Source organism: Calonectris borealis, chromosome 37, assembly GCF_964195595.1.
Source record: "Calonectris borealis chromosome 37, bCalBor7.hap1.2, whole genome shotgun sequence".
Classification (NCBI taxonomy): domain Eukaryota; kingdom Metazoa; phylum Chordata; class Aves; order Procellariiformes; family Procellariidae; genus Calonectris; species Calonectris borealis.
In genome coordinates, this window is record NC_134348.1 from 59,539 (window position 1) to 80,231 (window position 20,693).

The window sequence follows — 20,693 nt, forward strand, 5'->3', positions numbered from 1 at the left end:
CCTCCCCCCCACCTCAATCCCCCTCAGGGCCTCCCCAAGTCCCCCAAGAACCCCCCAGCTCCCCCCCAAGGCCTCCCCCCCACCTCAATCCCCCTCAGGGCCCCCTCCAAGAACCCTCCAGGCCCCCCCAAAGGCCTCCCAGGGCATCTCCCCACCTCAATCCCCCTCAGGGCTCCCCCCAAGCCCCCCCAAGAACCCTCCAGCTCCCCCTCAGCCCCCCCCGAGGGCCTCCCAGGGCGTCTCCCCCACCTCAAGACCCCTCAGGGCGCCCCCAAGAACCCCCCAGCTCCCCCCCAAGGCCTCCCAGGGCGTCTCCCCCACCTCAATCCCCCTCAGGGCCCCCCCCAAGAACCCCCCAGCTCCCCCCCAAGGCCTCCCCCCCACCTCAATCCCCCCCAGGGCCCCCTCCAAGCCCCCCCAAGAACCCTCCAGCTCCCCCGAGGCCCCCCCCGAGGCCTCCCAGGGCGTCTCCCCCACCTCAAGCCCCCTCAGGCCCCCCCCCAAGAACCCCCCACCTCCCCCCCAAGGCCTCCCCCCCACCTCAATCCCCCTCAGGGTCCCCCCAAGCCCCCCAAGAACCCCCCAGCTCCCCCCCAAGGCCTCCCCCCCACCTCAATCCCCCTCAGGGCCCCCCCAAGAACCCTCCAGGCCCCCCCAAAGGCCTCCCAGGGCGCCTCCCCCCCTCAATCCCCCTCAGGGCTCCCCCCAAGCCCCCCAAGAACCCCCCAGCTCCCCCCCAAGGCCTCCCCCCCACCTCAATCCCCCTCAGGGCCCCCCCAAGCCCCCTCAAAGCCCCTCAAACCCCCCCGGGCCCCCCCCCCAGGGCCGCGGCCTCACCTCAGCGTCTCCTCAGCCGACGAGACCGCGCCGCGGAAAGGGCGGCTCTGCGCATGCGCCGGGCCTCGGCGGCGCCGGCGGCGTGCTTACGTCACGCGTGCGTGCGTGCGTGCGGCGGGAAGGTGAAGGAGGTGGTGGTGGTGCCAAGATGGCGGCGATGGCGGGGCTGGGCCGGAGGCTGCGGGCGCTCGGCCGGGCTGTGGGATGGAGGGGGGTGCAGGTAGGGGGGCGGGGGGGGGGGTCCTGGGGGGGAGAGGGAGGGATTTGGGGGGGAAGGGGGGGGATTTTGGGGGGGAAAGGGGGATTTGGAGGGGGGTCCTGGGGGGGAGGGGGATGGGGGGGTCCTGAGGGGAGACGGGGGGGGGGCTGGGGAGAGGGAGGGGGTTTGGGGGGCCCTGAGGGAGAGGGGATTGGGGGGGCCCTGGGGAGAGGGAGGGGGTTTGGGGGACCCCCAGGGAGAGGGGATTGGGGGGGTCCCTGGGGAGAGGGAGGGGGTTTGGGGGGCCCTGAGGGAGAGGGAATTGGGGGGGTCCCTGGGGAGAGGGAGGGGGTTTGGGGGGACCCCCAGGGAGAGGGGATTGGGGGGTCCCTGGGGAGAGGGAGGGGATTTGGGGGGACCCCCAGGGAGAGGGGATTGGGGGGGTCCCTGGGGAGAGGGAGGGGATTTGGGGGACCCCCAGGGAGAGGGGATTGGGGGGGTCCCTGGGGAGAGGGAGGGGGTTTGGGGGGACCCTGAGGGAGAGGGGATTGAGGGGGTCCCTGGGGAGAGGGAGGGGGTTTGGGGGACCCCCAGGGAGAGGGGATTGGGGGGGTCCCTGGGGAGAGGGAGGGGATTTGGGGGGACCCCCAGGGAGAGGGGATTGGGGGGGTCCCTGGGGAGAGGGAGGGGATTTGGGGGACCCCCAGGGAGAGGGGATTGGGGGGGTCCCTGGGGAGAGGGAGGGGGTTTGGGGGGACCCTGAGGGAGAGGGGATTGAGGGGGTCCTGGGGAGAGAGAGGGGGTTTGGGGGACCCCCAGGGAGAGGGGATTGGGGGGGTCCCAGGGAAATGGGGGGGCTGCTGGGGAGAAGGAGGGGGGCTTTTGGGGGGAGGGAGGGGGGATTTGGGGAGACCCCAGTGAGAAGCGGGGGGTTTTGGGGAGAGGGAGGGGAGGTTTGGGGGGGGCTTTTGGGGGGAGGGAATTGGGGGGGGGGGTTGTCCCAGGGACATGGGGGGGGGCTCCTGGGCCGGGGGGATTTGGGGGGACCCCCAGGGAGAGGGGATTGGGGGGGGTCCCAGGGAAATGGGGAGGAATTGGGGGGGCCCTAGGGAGAGGGATTGGGGGGGGTCCCAGGGAAATGGGGAGGAATTGGGGGGGCCCCTAGGGAGAGGGATTGGGGGGGGTCCCAGGGAAATGGGGGGGCTGCTGGGGCGAAGCAGGGGGGATTTGGGGGGGCTTTTGGGGGGAGGGAGGGGGGATTTCGGGGACCCGCAGGGAGAGGGGATTGGGGGGGGGGTCCCAGGGAAATGGGGGGGCTCCTGGGGAGAGGGAGGGGGGGATTTGGGGGGACCCCCTGCTAAGGGGGTACAGACTGTCCCCCCTCCCCCCCCCAGACCCCTCCGGGAGCCCCCCCTCCCCCCGAGGGGGCCCCCCCCCCCGAGGAGTCGAGGGCCGACTACGCCTTCGTGGAGCGGCTGCTGCCCCCCACCCGCATCCCCGACCCCCCCCCGCACCCCTCCTACCCCACCCCCTCGGGCTGGAGCCCCCCAAAAGGTCAGTTTGGGGGGGGGGGGCACGACAACCCCCCCCTCCCTTAAATCCCCCCCCCCGGGGGGTGCCAAGCCCTAATTAATGGCGCTGGGGGGGGGGGGGATTTACCCCGGGGGGGGTGAGATGGGGGGCTGTTTGCTCGGGGGGGGGGCAATTAAGGGGGACCATTTATTTCGGGGGGGGGGGTGATGGGGGGGCTATTTACCCCGGGGGGGGCAATTGGGGTGGGTTATTTACCCTGGGGGGGGGCTATTTATGCTGGGGGGGGCAATTAAAGTGGGCTACTTATTTTTGGGGGGGGCTATTTAGCCTGGGGGGAAGGCAATTGGGGGGGCTATTTATTTCGGGGGAGGCAATTAAAAATGGGCTATTTATATCGGGGGGGGGCAACAGGGGGGCTACTTACCCGGGGGGGGGGGGGGGGGGGGCAATTAAAGTAGGCTACCTACTTTTGGGGGGGGGCTATTTACCCCCGGGGGGGCCAATTAAAGTGGGCTACCTACTTGGGGGGGGGGGCTATTTACCCCCGGGGGGCCAATTAAAGTGGGCTACCTACTTTGGGGGGGGCTATTTACCCCGGGGGGGTCAATTAAAGTGGGCTACCTAATTTGGGGGGGGGCTATTTATCGGGGGGGGGCAATTAAAGTGGGCTACCTACTTGGGGGGGGGGCTATTTATCGGGGGGGGGCAATTAAAGTGGGCTACCTACTTTTGGGGGGGGATATTTATCGGGGGGGGCAATTAAAGTGGGCTACCTACTTTTGGGGGGGGGATATTTATCGGGGGGGGGCAATTAAAGTGGGCTACCTACTTGGGGGGGGGCTATTTGCCCCGGGGGGGGCAATTAAAGTGGGCTACCTAATTTGGGGGGGGGGCTATTTACCCCGGGGGGGGATAATGGGGGGGGGGGGGGGGGCTATTTATTCCCAGTCCAGACCGACTTATTGGGGGGGGGGGGAGCCAATTAAGGGGGGGTTAATTACCCCCGGGGGGGGGTTTAATTCCCCCAAGGGGGGGGTTATTCCCCCGAGGGGGGGTTGGGGGGGGTTTGGGGGGGGTCTTCACCTGCCCCCCCCCCCCCCAGGCCCCCCCCCGGCGCTGCCCTACTTCGTCCGCCGGACGCGGCTGCACAACCTCCCCCTCTACCCCGGCGCCGCCTGACGGAGCTGCGGCGCGTGGAGGGGGACGTCTGGGTGAGGGGGGGTTTTGGGGGGCTGGGGGGGGGCGGGCAGGGTTTTGGGGTGCTAATGGACCCCCCCCCTTTTTTTTTTTCACCCCCCCGCAGGCGCTGGAGCGAGAGGTGCGGGAGTTTTTGGGGGGCCTGGGGGCGCGGGCGGAGGTGGAGGTGAACGAGGTGACGGGGAGGCTGCGGGTGAGGGGGCCTGGGGGCGGGAGCTGCGGGGGTGGCTGCTGCGGAGGGGGTTCTAGCACCCCAAAAACGGGGGGGGACCCCAAATTGGGGGGGGACCCCGAAATGGGGGGGACCCCGAAATGGGGGGGACCTCGAAATGGGGGGGGTGCTGGGGGGGAGACCTTGAAATGGGGGGGGGGGGGGGTGCTGGGGGGGAACCGGAATTGACACGTGGGGGGGACCCCAAAATGGGGGGCGGCTGCTTGGGGGGGGAACACCCCAAAATGGGGGGGGTGCTTGGGGGGGACCCCGAAATGGGGGGGGGTGCTTGGGAAGGGGAGACCCCAAAATGGGGGGGGTGCTTGGGAAGGGGAGACCCCGAAATGGGGGGGGGGGTGCTGCGGGGGGAGACCCCGAAATGGAGGGGCGGCTGCTTGGGGGGAACTGGAACTGACGTGGGGGGGGACCCCAAAATGAGGGGGCGGGTGCTTGGGTGGGGACCCCGAAATGGGGGGGGGTGCTTGGGAAGGTGAGACCCCGAAATGGGAGGGGTGCTGGGGGGGACACCCCAAAATGGGGGGGCAGCTGCTTGGGGGGGACCCCGAAATGGGGTTGAAGCTTCTTGGGAGGGGGGGACCCCGAAATGGGGGGGCGGCTGCTTGGGAGGGGGGGCCCCGAAATGGGGGGGGGGGGGCTGCTGGGGGGGTAGGGACCCCAAAATGGGGGTGAAGCTGCTTGTGGGGGGGGGGACCCCAAAATGGGAAGGGGAAACTGTCTGGGGGGGACACTGAAATGGGGGGGCGGCTGCTTGGGGGGGGGACCCCGAAATGGGGGTGAAGCTGCTCATAGGGGGGGACCCCGAAATGGGGGTGAAGCTGCTCGTGAGGGGCGGGGGAGCCCCCAAAATGGAATCCAAACCCCTCCTGAGCAGCGGGGGACCCCGAAACGGAGTCAAACCCGCTCGCGAGCTGCGGGTGCTCCCCAAAATCAGATGTAAAACCACGTCCGAGGGGAAGGGTACCCCAAAACTGAGCCGAACCCCCTCGGGAGCGGAAGAGCCCCCCAAAAGAAGACATAAACCTGCTCCAAAGTATTGGGGTACCCCAAAACTGAGCCGAAGCCCCTCGGGAGTGGAAGAGCCCCCAAAACAAGACGTAAACCTGCTCCGAAGTATTGGGGTACCCCAAAACTGAGCCGAAGCCCCTCGGGAGTGGAAGAGCCCCCCAAAACAAGACGTAAAGCTGCTCCGAAGTATTGGGGTACCCCAAAACTGAGTGGAACCCCCTCGTAAGCAGCAGAGGCTCCCCAAAACAAGATGGAAGTCTGCTCCCAGGAGTTGGGGTACCCCAAAACTGAGTCAAACGCCCTCTAAAGCGGAAGAGGCTCCCCAAAACAAGCTGTAAACCTGGTCTGAAGCATCGGGGTACCCCGAAACCGAGTCGAACCCCCCGTGAGTGAAAAAGACCCCCCGAAACAAGATGTAAACCTGCTCCCAAGAGTTGGGGTACCCCAAAAGTGAGTCGAACGCCCCTCTTAAACGGCAGAAGCTCCCCAAAACAAGACGTAAAGCCGCTCCTAAGCGGCGGGGGTACCCCAAAACTGAGTCGAACCCCCTCTCAGGCGGAAGAGGCCCCCCGAAACAAGACGTAAAGCTGCTCCGAAGTGTTGGGGTACCCCAAAACTGAGCCGAAGCCCCTCGGGAGCGGAAGAGCCCCCCAAAACAAGACGTAAAGCTGCTCCGAAGTGGCGGGGGGTACCCCAAAACTGAGTTGAACCCCCTCTTAAACGACAGAAGCTCCCCAAAACAAGATGTAAAGCTGCTCCGAAGTGGCGGGGGTACCCCAAAACTGAGTTGAACCCCCCTCTTAAACGGCAGAAGCTCCCCAAAACAAGACGTAAAGCTGCTCCGAAGTGGCGGGGGGTACCCCAAAACTGAGTTGAACCCCCCTCTTAAACGGCAGAAGCTCCCCAAAACAAGACGTAAAGCCGCTCCTAAGCGGCGGGGGTACCCCAAAACTGAGTCGAACCCCCTCTCAGGCGGAAGAGGCCCCCCGAAACAAGACGTAAAGCTGCTCTGAAGTGTTGGGGTACCCCAAAACACCACCAACCCCCCCCCCCCAATGGAACAAACCCCTCCGGCGAGCGCCGAGACCCCCCCCCAAAATGAAATAAAGGCTGCCGGGGGCTCCTCGCCGCGCCGCCGCCTTCTTTATTTACATCCCCCTGCCCCCCAAAACTGCGTCGTGAGGGGGCGGGGGGGCCAAAAAAAAGTCCAGAAACGGTGTTTTTACTAAAGGAAAAGTTTTAGAAAAGGGGGTGGGGGGCGAAGTCGGGGGGCTGGGGGGGGTCCCCGGCTCAGCTCTGCGAGTAGTACTGGTTGTAGTTCCACGGCGTCTGGTAGCCGTAGGCGCCGTAGCCGTGCTGGGGGGAGAGGGGGGGTCCGTCAGCGCGGCCCCCGGCCCCCCCCGGCCCCCCCCGGGCCCCCCCGGGCCCCCCCGGGCCCCCCCGCACTGACCTGGTACCAGTAGCTGTAGGCGGAGGGGTTGGAGCCCAGGTCCCCCCCCGAGGAGGAGAAGTTGAGGGGTCCCAGGAGGGCGGAGGCTTCGTCGGGGCGGAGGCGTTTGTCGTCGGGTTCCTCCGAGCTGGGGGGAGCGGGAGAGGGGGGTGAGGGGGAAATTGGGGGCGAGGGGAGAAATGGGGGTGAGGGGGGAGAAATTGGGGGGGAAAGGGGAGAAATTGGGGGGGTGAGGGGGGAAATTGGGGGCGAGGGGAGAAATTGGGGTGAGGGGGAGAAATTGGGGTGAGGGGGGAGAAATTGGGGTGAGGGGGAGAAGTGGGGGTGAGGGGGGAAATTGGGGTGAAGGGGGAAAAATTGGGGGATAAAGGGGGAGAAATTGGGGGGGAAAGGGGGAGAAATTGGGGGATAAAGGGGAGAAATGGGGGTGAAGGGGAGAAATGGGGGTGAAGGGGAGAAATTGGGGGCGAGGGGAGAAATTGGGGTGAGGGGGAGAAATTGGGGGGGAAAGGGGGAGAAATGGGGGTGAGGGGGGGAAATTGGGGATAAAGGGGGAGAAATTGGGGGGAAGGGGAGAAATGGGGGGATAGAGGCAGAAATTGGGAGATAAAGGGGGAGAAATTGGGGGATAAAGGGGAGAAATTGGGGGGGGAAGGGGGAGAAATGGGGGTGAAGGGGGAAAAATTGGGGGGGAAGGGGAGAAATTGGGGGATAAAGGGGAGAAATGGGGGTGAAGGGGAGAAATTGGGGTGAAGGGGAGAAAGTGGGGGATAAAGGGGCAGAAATTGGGAGATAAAGGGTGAGAAATTGGGGGGGAAGGGGAGAAATTGGGGGGAAGGGGAGAAATTGGGGTGAAAGGGAGAAATGGGGGAAAGGGGAGAAATTGGGAGGAAAAGGGGAGAAATTGGGGGGAAGGGGAGAAATTGGGGGGAAGGGGAGAAATTGGGGGATAAAAATGGGTGAAAATGGGGGGTAAAAGAAAAATTTGGGGGGTAAAAGGGAAAATCAAGAATAGGAGAGAAATCGGAATAAAAAGGGGAGAAGTTGCAGGGATAAAAGGAAAAATTGGGGATAAAAGGGGAGAAATTGGGGGATAAAAAGGGAGAATTTGGGGGATAAAAAGTTGGGAGAAAAGGGGTAAAGTCGGGATAAAAGGGGCAAAACTGGGCAAAGGGGGGAAGTTGGGGGATAAAAGTGGGTGAAACGGGGACAAAAAGGGGCGAAACTGGGTAAAAGGGGGAGAAGTTGGGGGATAAAAAGGGGAGAAGTTGGAAGACAAAAAGGGGTGAAATTGGGTAAAAGGAGAAGTTGGGGATAAAAAGAGGTGAAATCAGGATAAAAAGGGGTGAAATTGGGGGATAGAAAAGGGCAAAATAGGGTGAAAAAGGGAAAGGTTGGGAGACAAAAAGGGGAGAAGTTGGGAAAAAGAAGTTGGGGATAAAAAGAGGTGAAATCAGGATAAAAAGGGGTGAAATTGGGTAAAAGGGGAGAAGTTGGGGGAAAAAAAGGGGTGAAATTGGGTAAAAGGGGAGAAATTGGGGGGGAAGGGGAAAAATTGGGGGATAGAAAAGGGCAAAACAGGGTAAAAAGGGGAGAAGTGGGGGAAAAAAAGGGGTGAAATTGGGTAAAAGGAAGAGAAGTTGGGGATAAAAAGGGGTGAAATCAGGACAAAAGGGAGAAATTGGGGGACAAAAAGGGGAGAAATTGGGGGACAAAAGGGAGAAATTGGGGGACAAAAAGGGGAGAAATTGGGGGACAAAAGGGAGAAATTGGGAGACAAAAGGGAGAAATTGGGGGACAAAAAGGGAGAAATTGGGGGACAAAAAGGGGAGAAATTGGGGGACAAAAGGGAGAAATTGGGGGACAAAAAGGCAGAAATTGGGGGACAAAAAGGGGAGAAATTGGGGGACAAAAAGTGACAGCAAGGGAGAAATCGGGATAAAAGAGGAGAAACTGGGGGAACAAAAGCAGAAAAACTGGGATAAAAAGCGGCAAAACCGGGGAACAAAAAGGGGCGAAATGGGGGGGGCGGGGGGGGGGGGGGATAAAAGGGGGAGGAAGCGGGGTCCCCTCACCCGTTCTCGGGGGCCCTCTTGCGCGCCGCGTGCTGCTTGAGGATCTTCTGGTGCTCGTCGTACGCCGTCAGCAGGCTGCGGGGAGGGGGGGGGGAGCTCAGGACCCCTTTTTTGGGATCCCCGCGCTATTTTTTTGGGCTGTTTTTGGGTTTTTTTGGTTTTTTTTTTTTGGTTTTTTTTTCCCCCCCCCAACCTGTGGATGCTGGAACCGAAATCCTCCAGGAATTCGACGCGGCGTTGGGAAAAGAGGAGTTTGGCTTCGTCGGGGAGGGGGCTGCGCAGCGCCCGCTCGAAGCAGCTCATGGTGTTGCCTTCGTTTTGCCGGACGTCGGCCCCGAATTCCATCTCCAGGAGGTTGGCGTGGAGGCGGGCGTTGTCCTGCACCCCCCCGCCCCGTCAGATTTGGGGGGGGATCCCCATGGGGGTAGGGGGGGGGCCCCAAGGGGGTTTTTTAGGAGCTTCCCCCCCACCCCCTCATCCATGAGGTTATGGGGGCTCCAAGGGGGTTTTAGGAGCTTCCCCCCCCCCCACCCTCATCCGTGAGGGACAGAAAAGGGTAAAATAGGGTAAAAAGGGGTGAAATTGGGGGACAAAAAGAAGTGAAATTGGATAAAAGAGAAGTTGGGGATAAAAAGAGGTGAAATCAGGACAAAAAGAGGTGAAATTGGGTAAAAGGAGAAGTTGGGGATAAAAAGGGGTGAAATGGGGTCCCCAGTGGGGTTTGGAGAGCCCCCAGTTGGACTGTGGGGTCCTGAGGGGGGTTTGGGGACCCCTGAGTGGGGCTGTGGGGTCCCCAGTGGGGTTGGGAGAGCCCCCAGTTGGACTGTGGGGTCCCGAGAGGGGTTTGGGGATCCCCAGTGGGGTTGGGAGAGCCCCCCCATGAGGTTATGGGGTCCCCAGTGGGGTTTGGAGAGCCCCCAGTTGGACTGTGGGGTCCTGAGGGGGGTTTGGGGACCCCTGAGTGGGGCTGTGGGGTCCCCAGTGGGGTTGGGAGAGCCCCCCCATGAGGTTATGGGGTCCCCAGTGGGGTTTGGAGAGCTCCAGGGGTGTTTGTGGGGTCCTGAGGGGGGTTTGGGGACCCCTGAGTGGGGCTGTGGGGTCCCCAGTGGGGTTTGGAGAGCCCCCAGTTGGACTGTGGGGTCCTGAGGGGGGTTTGGGGACCCCTGAGTGGGGCTGTGGGGTCCCCAGTGGGGTCTGGAGAGACCCCAGTGGGATTGAGGGGTCCTGAGAGGTGTTTAGGGACCCCTGAGTGGTCCTCAGAAGGGGTCTGTGGGTCCCCAGAAGTGGTCTCTGGGTCCCCAAAAGGGGTTTGTGGGTCCCCAAAAGGGGTAGGGGTTCCCCAAAAGGGGTAGGGGGTCCCCAGAAGGGGTCTGGGGGTCCCCAAAAGGGGGTTTACAGGGTCTATAGAGCCCGACCAGGCGACTCCCAGACCCCCGCGGGATCACAACGTTGAGAGGGAACCGAAATCCCACCCCACAACCCCGGCTCAAGCTGTGGGGGCCCAACCTCCCCCCACTCCCCTCCCCAGGTCCTCGTTACGAAGCGCCCTAATGAGCTTTTCTGCCTCACCGGATCCTTTTCCAGGGCGTCCACCAACACCTTGCGAGCTTTCCCGAGGTTTTTCTGCACCTTGCAGGCTTGCCGAGCCAATTTGACGGCGTAGAAGGAGGCGAGGGGCAGCCCCTCGTTAGCGCGCATGGCTTCCAGCAGCAGCGCTTCCGCCTCTTCCAGGTTTCCCTGCCGTCGTTCCAGGCTGACGCGGCGCAGCCGGACCATGGCCAAACCCGGCACCACCTCCTCGAAGCAACGTAGGATACGTCGGGCTTCATCCAGATTCCCTGGAAAAGGTAAGAGATGAGGGATGAGGGGATCCCCGGGGGGGTTATGGGGGTCCCTGGGGGGGTTATGGGGGTCCCTGGGGTGGTTCTGGGGGTCCCTGGGGGGGTTAAGGGGGTCCCACGGGGCAGCTGCTGTCCCCACGTGCAGCCTCGTCTCCTCCCCTTAATCCTGGTGGCAACGCAAGACGGGTTTTAAGGCCAAATAAATCGGTTTGGGCTTCCTCCAGGTTCCCTGCGGGGCACGGATGGGGATGGGGGGGTTTGGGGGTGCCCGGAGGGGTTCTGGGGGTCCCTGGGGTGGTTCTGGGGGTCCCTGGGGGGGTTAAGGGGTCCCATGGGGCAGCTGCTGCCCCCACGTGCAGCCTCGTCTCCTCTTAATCCTGGTGGCAACGCAAGACGGGTTTTAAGGTCAAATAAATCGGTTTGGGTTCCTACAGCTTCCCTGGGGGGCACAGATGGGGATGGGGGGGGTTTGGGGGTCCCCGGGGGGCTTCTGGGGGTCCCTGGGGGGGTTAAGGGGGTCCCTGGGGGGGTTACGGGGTCCCACGGGGCAGTTGCTGTCCCCACGTGCAGCCTCGTCTCCTCCTCTTAATCCTGGTGGCAACGCAAGGCGGGTTTTAAGGTCAAATAAATCAGTTTGGGTTCCTACAGCTTCCCTGGGGGGCACGGATGGGGATGGGGGGGGTTTGGGGGTCCCTGGGGGGGTTCTGGGGGTCCCCGGGGGGGTTCTGGGGTCCCACGGGGCAGCTGCTGCCCCCACGTGCAGCCTCGTCTCCTCTTAATCCTGGTGGCAACACAAGACGGGTTTTAAGGCCAAATAAATCGGTTTGGGTTCCTCCAGGTTCCCTGCGGGGCACGGATGGGGATGGAGGGGGTTTGGGGGTCCCTGGGGGGGTTCTGGGGGTCCCTGGGGGGGTTAAGGGGTCCCACGGGGCAGCTGCTGTCCCCACGTGCAGCCTCGTCTCCTCCTCTTAATCCTGGTGGCAACGCAAGACGGGTTTTAAGGTCAAATAAATCGGTTTGGGCTTCCTCCAGGTTCCCTGCGGGGCACGGATGGGGGGGTTTGGGGGTCCCTGGGGGGGTTCTGGGGGTCCCTGGGGGGGTTACGGGGTCCCACGGGGCAGCTGCTGCCCCCACGTCCAGCCTCGTCTCCTCTTAATCCTGGTGGCAACACAAGACGGGTTTTAAGGTCAAATAAATCGGTTTGGGTTCCTACAGCTTCCCTGGGGGGCACAGATGGGGATGGGGGGGTTTGGGGGTCCCTGGGGGGGTTATGGGGGTCCCTGGGGGGGTTAAGGGGGTCCCCGGGGGGGTTACGGGGTCCCACGGGGCAGCTGCTGCCCCCACGTGCAGCCTCGTCTCCTCCTCTTAATCCTGGTGGCAACGCAAGACGGGTTTTAAGGCCAAATAAATCGGTTTGGGTTCCTCCAGGTTCCCTGCGGGGCACGGATGGGGATGGGGGGGTTTGGGGGTCCCTGGGGGGGTTCTGGGGGTCCCTGGGGTGGTTCTGGGGGTCCCTGGGGTGCTTCTGGGGGTCCCCGGGGGGGTTACGGGGTCCCACGGGGCAGCTGCTGCCCCCACGTCCAGCCTCGTCTCCTCTTAATCCTGGTGGCAACACAAGACGGGTTTTAAGGTCAAATAAATCGGTTTGGGTTCCTACAGCTTCCCTGGGGGGCACGGATGGGGATGGGGGGGGTTTGGGGGTCCCCGGGGGGGTTCTGGGGGTCCCTGGGGGGGTTACGGGGTCCCACGGGGCAGTTGCTGCCCCCACGTGCAGCCTCGTCATCTCCTCTTAATCCTGGTGGCAACGCAAGACGGGTTTTAAGGTCAAATAAATCGGTTTGGGTTCCTACAGCTTCCCTGGGGGGCACAGATGGGGATGGGGGGGGTTTGGGGGTCCCTGGGGGGGTTTGGGGGTCCCCGGGGGGTTAAGGGGGTCCCCGGGGGGGTTCTGGGGTCCCACGGGGCAGCTGCTGTCCCCACGTGCAGCCTCGTCTCCTCCTCTTAATCCTGGTGGCAACGCAAGACGGGTTTTAAGGTCAAATAAATCGGTTTGGGTTCCTACAGCTTCCCTGGGGGGCACGGATGGGGATGGGGGGGGTTTGGGGGTCCCTGGGGGGGTTCTGGGGGTCCCCGGGGGGGTTCTGGGGTCCCACGGGGCAGCTGCTGCCCCCACGTGCAGCCTCGTCTCCTCCTCTTAATCCTGGTGGCAACGCAAGACGGGTTTTAAGGCCAAATAAATCGGTTTGGGTTCCTACAGCTTCCCTGGGGGGCACGGATGGGGATGGGGGGGTTTGGGGGTCCCTGGGGGGGTTCTGGGGGTCCCCAGGGGGGTTACGGGGGTCCCTGGGGGGGTTACGGGGGTCCCCAGAGCAGCTCCCGCCCTTCGCTTGCAGCCCCGTCCCTTCCCATTAAAGAGGTGGTAACGCGGAACAGGTTTTGGGGCTAAATAAAGCGGTTTGGGCTTCTTCCAGGTGCCCTGCGGGGCACGGATGGGGGTGGGGGGGGTTTATGGGGGTCCCCGGGGGGGTTTGGGGGTCCCCGGGGGGGCTGCTGACCCCTGTGTGCAGCCTTGTCCCCTCCTGGTTAATCCGGTGGCAATGCAGGGTGCTAAATAAACAAATGGAGCGGTTTTGGGGTAAACTGCCGGAAAAAGGAGGATTTTGGGGTGCAATTCGACGTCTCAGCCCAAAAGAGGAGCGTTTTGGGGTGAAATAGGGCATCTAAGCCCCAAAAAAGGAGCGTTTTGGGGTGAAATGCAACCCTGCCACCCCGGAAACGGCACATTTGGGGACAAAATGCAGCATTTCAGCTCGAAAAAGGAGCATTTAGGGGCGCAACGCAGCGTCTCAGCCCCAAAATGGGGCGTTTTGGGGTGAAATGCAGCCCCTGCGCCCCAAAATGGGAACATTTTGGGGTGAAATTTGACATCTTAGCCCAAAACCAGAGGATTTGGGGGTGAAATGTGGCGTGTCAGCCCAAAAAAGGGGCGTTTTGGGGTGAAATGTGGCACTTTAGCCTGAAAATGGGGCGTTTTGGGGTGAAATGTAGCATTTTAACCTGAAAATGGGGCGTTTCGGGTGAAATGTGGCATTTTAGCCCGAAAATGGGGCGTTTTGGGGTGAAATGCGGCATTTTAGCCTGAAAATGGGGCGTTTTGGGGTGAAATGTAGCATTTTAGCCTGAAAATGGGGCGTTTTGGGGTGAAATGCGGCATATTAGCCCGAAAATGGGGCGTTTTGGGGTGAAATGTGGCATTTTAGCCCAAAAATGGGGCGTTTTGGGGTGAAATGTGGCATTTTAGCCTGAAAATGGGGCATTTTGGGGTGAAACGCAGCCTTTCTGCCCCAAACCAGAGCATTTTGGGGTGAAATTTGACGTCTCAGCCCCAAAACGGAGGCTTTTGGGGTGAAACATGGCATGTCGGCCCAAAAAAAGGGGCGTTTTGGGGTGAAATGCAGCATTTTAGCCTGAAAATGAGGGATTTTGGGGTGAAATGTGGCATTTTAGCCTGAAAATGGGGCGTTTCGGGGTGAAATGCGGCATTTTAGCCTGAAAATGGGGCGTTTTGGGGTGAAATGTGGCATTTTAGCCTGAAAATGGAGCGTTTCGGGGTGAAATGCGGCACTTTAGCCCGAAAATGGGGCGTTTTGGGGTGAAATGTGGCATTTTAGCCCGAAAATGGGGCGTTTTGGGGTGAAACGCAGCCTTTCTGCCCCAAACCAGAGCATTTTGGGGTGAAATTTGACGTCTCAGCCCCAAAACGGAGGCTTTTGGGGTGAAACGTGGCATGTCGGCCCAAAAAAAGGGGCGTTTAGGGGTGAAATGTGGCATTTTAGCCTGAAAATGGAGCGTTTTGGGGTGAAATGCGGCATTTTAGCCCAAAAATGGGGCGTTTTGGGGTGAAATGTGGCATATTAGCCCGAAAATGGGGCGTTTTGGGGTGAAATGCGGCATTTTAGCCTGAAAATGGGGCGTTTTGGGGTGAAATGTAGCATTTTAGCCTGAAAATGGGGCATTTTGGGGTGAAACGCAGCCTTTCTGCCCCAAACCAGAGCATTTTGGGGTGAAATTTGACGTCTCAGCCCCAAAACGGAGGATTTTGGGGTGAAACATGGCATGTCGGCCCAAAAAAAGGGGCGTTTTGGGGTGAAATGCAGCATTTTAGCCTGAAAATGGGGCGTTTTGGGGTGAAATGTGGCATTTTAGCCCGAAAACGGGGCGTTTTGGGGTGAAATGTGGCATTTGAGCCCGAAAACGGGGCGTTTTGGGGTGAAATGTGGCATTTGAGCCCGAAAACGGGGCGTTTTGGGGTGAAATGTGGCATTTGAGCCCGAAAACGGGGCGTTTTGGGGTGAAATGTGGCATTTTAGCCCGAAAATGGGGCCTTTTGGGGTGAAATGTGGCACTTTAGCCCGAAAATGGGGCCTTTTGGGGTGAAATGTGGCACTTTAGCCTGAAAATGGGGCGTTTTGGGGTGAAATGTGGCAATTTAGCCCGAAAATGGGGCGTTTTGGGGTGAAATGTGGCATTTTAGCCCGAAAATGGGGCGTTTTGGGGTGAAACACAGCCTTTCTGCCCCAAACCAGAGCATTTTGGAGTGAAATTTGACGTCTCAGCCCCAAAACAGAGGCTTTTGGGGTGAAACGTGGCATGTCGGCCCAAAAAAAGGGGTGTTTTGGGGTGAAATGTGGCATTTTAGCCTGAAAATGGAGCGTTTTGGGGTGAAATGCGGCACTTTAGCCCGAAAATGGGGCGTTTTGGGGTGAAATGTGGCATTTTAGCCCGAAAATGGGGCGTTTTGGGGTGAAACGCAGCCTTTCTGCCCCAAAGCAGAGCATTTTGGAGTGAAATTTGACGTCTCAGCCCCAAAACGGAGGCTTTTGGGGTGAAACGTGGCATGTCGGCCCAAAAAAAGGAGCGTTTTGGGGTGAAATGCAGCATTTTAGCCTGAAAATGAGGGATTTCGGGGTGAAATGTGGCATTTTAGCCTGAAAATGGGGCGTTTCGGGGTGAAATGCGGCATTTTAGCCTGAAAATGGGGCGTTTTGGGGTGAAATGTGGCATTTTAGCCTGAAAATGGGGCGTTTTGGGGTGAAATGCAGCATTTTAGCCTGAAAATGAGGGATTTTGGGGTGAAATGCGGCACTTTAGCCCGAAAATGGGGCGTTTTGGGGTGAAATGCGGCACTTTAGCCCGAAAACGGGGCGTTTTGGCGTGAAATGTGGCACTTTAGCCCGAAAATGGGGCGTTTTGGGGTGAAATGTGGCATTTTAGCCCAAAAATGAGGGATTTTGGGGTGAAATGTGGCATTTTAGCCTGAAAACGGGGCGTTTTGGGCTGAAACGCGTCTCCTCTGCCCCAAACCAGAGCATTTTGGGGTGAAATTTGACGTCTCAGCCCCACAACGGAGGCTTTTGGGGTGACGCACGTCACCTCACCCCGCAAAAAAAAAAGCAATTTGGGGTGAAAGACGGCGTCTCCGCCCCAAAACCGCGGCGTTTTGCTGTGAAACGTGACCTCCCCCTCCAACACCGGAGCATTTCGCAGCGAAACGCAGCTGAAAACCGAGGCCGTTTTGGGGGGCCGGAGGATTTTGGGGTGAAATGTGGCATGTCGGCCCAAAAAAAGGGGCGTTTTGGGGTGAAATGCAGCATTTTAGCCTGAAAATGAGGGATTTTGGGGTGAAATGTGGCATTTTAGCCCGAAAATGGGGCGTTTTGGGGTGAAATGTGGCATTTTAGCCCGAAAATGGGGCGTTTTGGGGTGAAATGCGGCACTTTAGCCCGAAAATGGGGCGTTTTGGGGTGAAATGTGGCACTTTAGCCTGAAAATGGGGCGTTTTGGCGTGAAATGTGGCACTTTAGCCCGAAAATGGGGCGTTTTGGGGTGAAATGTGGCACTTTAGCCCGAAAATGGGGCGGTTTGGGGTGAAATGTGGCATTTTAGCCTGAAAACGGGGCGGTTTGGGGTGAAATGTGGCATTTTAGCCTGAAAATGGGGCGTTTTGGGGTGAAATGTGGCATTTTAGCCCGAAAATGGGGCGTTTTGGGGTGAAATGTGGCATTTTAGCCTGAAAATGGGGCGTTTTGGGGTGAAATGCGGCATTTTAGCCCGAAAATGGGGCGTTTTGGGGTGAAATGCGGCATTTTAGCCCGAAAACGGGGCGTTTTGGGGTGAAATGCGGCATTTTAGCCCGAAAATGGGGCGTTTTGGGGTGAAATGTGGCATTTTAGCCCGAAAATGGGGCGTTTTGGGGTGAAATGTGGCACTTTAGCCTGAAAATGAGGGATTTTGGGGTGAAATGTGGCATTTTAGCCTGAAAACGGGGCGTTTTGGGCTGAAACGCGTCTCCTCTGCCCCAAACCAGAGCATTTTGGGGTGAAATTTGACGTCTCAGCCCCACAACGGAGGCTTTTGGGGTGACGCACGTCACCTCACCCCGCAAAAAAAAAAGCAATTTGGGGTGAAAGACGGCGTCTCCGCCCCAAAACCGCGGCGTTTTGCTGTGAAACGTGACCTCCCCCTCCAACACCGGAGCATTTCGCAGCGAAACGCAGCTGAAAACCGAGGCCGTTTTGGGGGGCCGGAGGATTTTGGGGTGAAATGTGGCATGTCGGCCCAAAAAAAGGGGCGTTTTGGGGTGAAATGCAGCATTTTAGCCTGAAAATGAGGGATTTTGGGGTGAAATGTGGCATTTTAGCCCGAAAATGGGGCGTTTTGGGGTGAAATGTGGCATTTTAGCCCGAAAATGGGGCGTTTTGGGGTGAAATGCGGCACTTTAGCCCGAAAATGGGGCGTTTTGGGGTGAAATGCGGCACTTTAGCCCGAAAATGGGGCGTTTTGGGGTGAAATGCGGCACTTTAGCCCGAAAATGGGGCGTTTTGGGGTGAAATGCGGCACTTTAGCCCGAAAATGGGGCGTTTTGGGGTGAAATGTGGCACTTTAGCCCGAAAATGGGGCGTTTTGGGGTGAAATGTGGCACCATAGCCCGAAAATGGGGCGTTTTGGGGTGAAATGTGGCACCATAGCCCGAAAATGGGGCGTTTTGGGGTGAAATGTGGCACTTTAGCCCGAAAATGGGGCGTTTTGGGGTGAAATGTGGCATTTTAGCCCGAAAATGGAGCGTTTTGGGGTGAAATGTGGCACTTTAGCCTGAAAATGGGGCGTTTTGGGGTGAAACGTGGCATTTTAGCCTGAAAATGGAGCGTTTTGGGGTGAAATGCGGCATTTTAGCCCGAAAATGGGGCGTTTTGGGGTGAAATGCGGCATTTTAGCCCGAAAATGGGGCGTTTTGGGGTGAAACACAGCCTTTCTGCCCCAAACCAGAGCATTTTGCGGTGAAATTTGATGTCTCAGCCCCAAAAGGGAGGATTTTGGGGTGAAATGTGGCATTTTAGCCTGAAAATGGGGCGTTTTTGGGTGAAATGCGGCATTTTAGCCCGAAAATGGGGCGTTTTGGGGTGAAATGCGGCATTTTAGCCTGAAAATGAGGGATTTTGGGGTGAAATGTGGCATTTTAGCCTGAAAATGGGGCGTTTTGGGGTGAAACGCAGCCTTTCTGCCCCAAACCAGAGCATTTTGGGGTGAAATTTGATGTCTCAGCCCCACAACGGAGGCTTTTGGGGTGACGCACGTCACCTCACCCCGCAAAAAAAAAAGCAATTTGGGGTGAAAGACGGCGTCTCCGCCCCAAAACCGCGGCGTTTTGCTGTGAAACGTGACCTCCCCCTCCAACACCGGAGCATTTCGCAGCGAAACGCAGCTGAAAACCGAGGCCGTTTTGGGGGGCCGGAGGATTTTGGGGTGAAATGTGGCATGTCGGCCCAAAAAAAGGGGCGTTTTGGGGTGAAATGCAGCATTTTAGCCTGAAAATGAGGGATTTTGGGGTGAAATGTGGCATTTTAGCCCGAAAATGGGGCGTTTTGGGGTGAAATGTGGCATTTTAGCCCGAAAATGGGGCGTTTTGGGGTGAAATGCGGCACTTTAGCCCGAAAATGGGGCGTTTTGGGGTGAAATGTGGCATTTTAGCCCGAAAATGGGGCGTTTTGGGGTGAAACACAGCCTTTCTGCCCCAAACCAGAGCATTTTGCGGTGAAATTTGATGTCTCAGCCCCAAAAGGGAGGATTTTGGGGTGAAATGTGGCATTTTAGCCCGAAAATGGGGCGTTTTTGGGTGAAATGCGGCATTTTAGCCCGAAAATGGGGCGTTTTGGGGTGAAATGCGGCATTTTAGCCTGAAAATGAGGGATTTTGGGGTGAAATGTGGCATTTTAGCCTGAAAACGGGGCGTTTTGGGCTGAAACGCGTCTCCTCTGCCCCAAACCAGAGCATTTTGGGGTGAAATTTGACGTCCCAGCCCCACAACGGAGGCTTTTGGGGTGACGCACGTCACCTCACCCCGCAAAAAAAAAAGCAATTTGGGGTGAAAGACGGCGTCTCCGCCCCAAAACCGCGGCGTTTTGCTGCGAAACGTGACCTCCCCCTCCAACACCGGAGCATTTCGCAGCGAAACGCAGCTGAAAACCGAGGCCGTTTTGGCGTCGGCCACGGCCCCCCGCGCCCCCAAAAAAACCCCATTTTTGGATCCCGCCGACCCCCCCGCACCCCAAAAATCGCCCGTTTGGGGGTCACCCCACCTTGTTTCTCCTCAAAAGCCGCCCAGAGGAGGTGGATGTTGGGTTTCCGGGGCAGGTGATAGCCGCACGCTCGCTGGAAAACGCTGCGGGCTCCCGTCACCGTGTGGTTTTCCAGATATTTGGTGTACTGGAAGGAATCAAACCCAAAAAAAAAGGCGGAAAAAGAGGCGAGGGGGGTGGGGGTGGGGGAGGGGGGGGACAGACAGACGGACGCGTGAGCATCCCCCCGCCGCCCGGCCGGGCGGGGCTGCGCGACGTCGGGGGGGGGGCACTCACGTTCAGGCCCCTCTCTGCCGAATTTCCTGCGGGCTCTTGGGCGGGGGGGGGAGGTGGCCGCGGGCGGGTAAAAAAGCAGCGGAATTTAAGAAAAGGGGCGTTGGGGGGGGGGAGGAAGGAGGTGAAATCAGCCCCCGCCGTCCGCGGGGGGGGGGGGGGGGGAACAACCCCCCCAGGTGAACCTGGTTTTGTTTTGGGGTGGGGTTTGGGGTTTTTTCTTTTTTTTTTTGATTTTTTTTTCTGTTTTTTAAATTTTTTTCTCTTTTTTTGATTTTTTCTTTTTTTTTTTTTAAAATTTTTTCTTTTTTTTCTTTTTTTCTTTAAAATGTTTTCTTTTTTTGATTTTTTCTTTTTTTAAATATTTTTTAAATATTTTTCTTTTTTTTTCTTTTTTTCTTTTTCTTTTTTTCTGATTTTTTTGATTTTTTCTTTTTTTAATTTTTTTTCTCTTTTTTTTCTTTTTCTTTTTTTTTTCTTTTTTCTTTTTTCTTTTTTTCTTTTTTTTTCTTTTCTTTTTTCTTTTTTTTCTTTCTTTTTTCTTTCTTTTTTCTTTTTTTTCTTTCTTCTTTTTTTTTCTTTTTCTTTTCTTTTTTCTTTTTTCTTTTTTTTTCTTTTTTTTCTTTTTTCATTTTTTCTTTTTTCTTTTCTTTTTTTTTCTTTTTTTCTTTTTTCATTCTTTTTTCTTTTTTTTTGTTTTTTTTTTAAATTTTTTTAATTTTTTCCTTTTTTGATTTTTCTTTTTTTTTCCCTTTTGATTTTTCTTTTTTTGATTTTTTCTTTTTTTGATTTTTTCTTTTTTTGATTTTTCTTTTTTTGATTTTTTCTTTTTTTGATTTTTTTTTTGATTTTTTCTTTTTTTTTCCTTTTTTTTTTTCTTTTTTTTTGATTTTTTTTTCCTTTTTTCCGATTTTTTCTTTTCCTTTCGGAGGGGAATGAGGGGGGGGATCCAGCCGCGGGGAACCGGGGGCGGGGGCGCTCACCTTGATCCAGAACTCCTCGTAGAGGGCGCAGGCGATGACGCAGCGCTCGAAGAGGACGATGGTGCGCTCGTGGGAGCCGGCCGCCATCTCGTAGTCCAGGTAATCCCGCCAGTTCCGCAGCTGGGCCCGTTCCAGCGGCTTGACGTGGAAGTACGGACGCTTGATCTGCCGGAAGAGGGGGCGCGGGTGTTGGGGGGGGGGGGCTCTATCGCGACAGAGGGGCGCTCGACCCCGCCCGCCGTACCCCGTCCTCGAAATTCCAACGTTTGCTGACTTCTGCCTCGTTTTGAGCGTAGATTTGTTGTCGCATGGAGATCACCAGCTCCCGGATTTTCTCCTGGTCTAAATCCTCCTGGGAATTAAACGGGATACGGGGGGGGATTAAACCGGGATACGGGGGGGGAATTAAACGGGATACAAGGAGGAATTAAA

General features: G+C 58.2%; 2 protein-coding genes and 1 long non-coding RNA gene across 7 annotated transcripts in view; 2 read left to right on the plus strand and 1 right to left on the minus strand.

Moving 5' to 3' along the window:
• Positions 1-908: 908 nt before the first annotated feature.
• LOC142074505 (pre-mRNA-processing factor 39-like) overlaps positions 909-20,693 on the minus strand; it is a 28,420-nt gene continuing 8,635 nt past the window's right edge. For 2 of the 3 annotated variants that reach the window (XM_075135168.1, XM_075135166.1), the window contains exons 7-14: positions 20,506-20,613; positions 20,262-20,426; positions 19,006-19,132; positions 10,098-10,366; positions 8,722-8,906; positions 8,529-8,603; positions 6,454-6,580; positions 909-1,034 (exon numbers count right to left, since the gene is read on the minus strand). In XM_075135168.1, the coding sequence (XP_074991269.1) occupies positions 924-1,034; positions 6,454-6,580; positions 8,529-8,603; positions 8,722-8,906; positions 10,098-10,366; positions 19,006-19,132; positions 20,262-20,426; positions 20,506-20,613 (1,167 nt within the window). In that variant the 3' untranslated portion in view covers positions 909-923. Of the gene's footprint in view, positions 1,035-6,222; positions 6,360-6,453; positions 6,581-8,528; positions 8,604-8,721; positions 8,907-10,097; positions 10,367-19,005; positions 19,133-20,261; positions 20,427-20,505; positions 20,614-20,693 lie in introns of those variants that run through there. The other variant, XM_075135167.1, reaches the window with a different exon arrangement.
• Positions 955-4,015, plus strand: MRPL49 (mitochondrial ribosomal protein L49). Its single transcript, XM_075135179.1, is given in 6 exon segments — positions 955-1,057; positions 2,431-2,590; positions 3,672-3,731; positions 3,734-3,780; positions 3,873-3,966; positions 3,969-4,015. Coding segments are annotated over 6 exon segments (480 nt in total). The 5' UTR covers positions 955-985.
• On the plus strand, positions 4,953-5,990 carry LOC142074512 (uncharacterized). 3 transcript variants are annotated; one of them, XR_012670622.1, is made up of 3 exons: positions 4,953-5,457; positions 5,543-5,849; positions 5,936-5,990. It is a non-coding gene; the product is annotated as an uncharacterized LOC142074512 (long non-coding RNA). The 3 variants fall into 3 exon arrangements; XR_012670624.1 differs by having other exon boundaries at positions 4,954-5,294; positions 5,459-5,849; XR_012670623.1 differs by having other exon boundaries at positions 4,955-5,457; positions 5,543-5,765.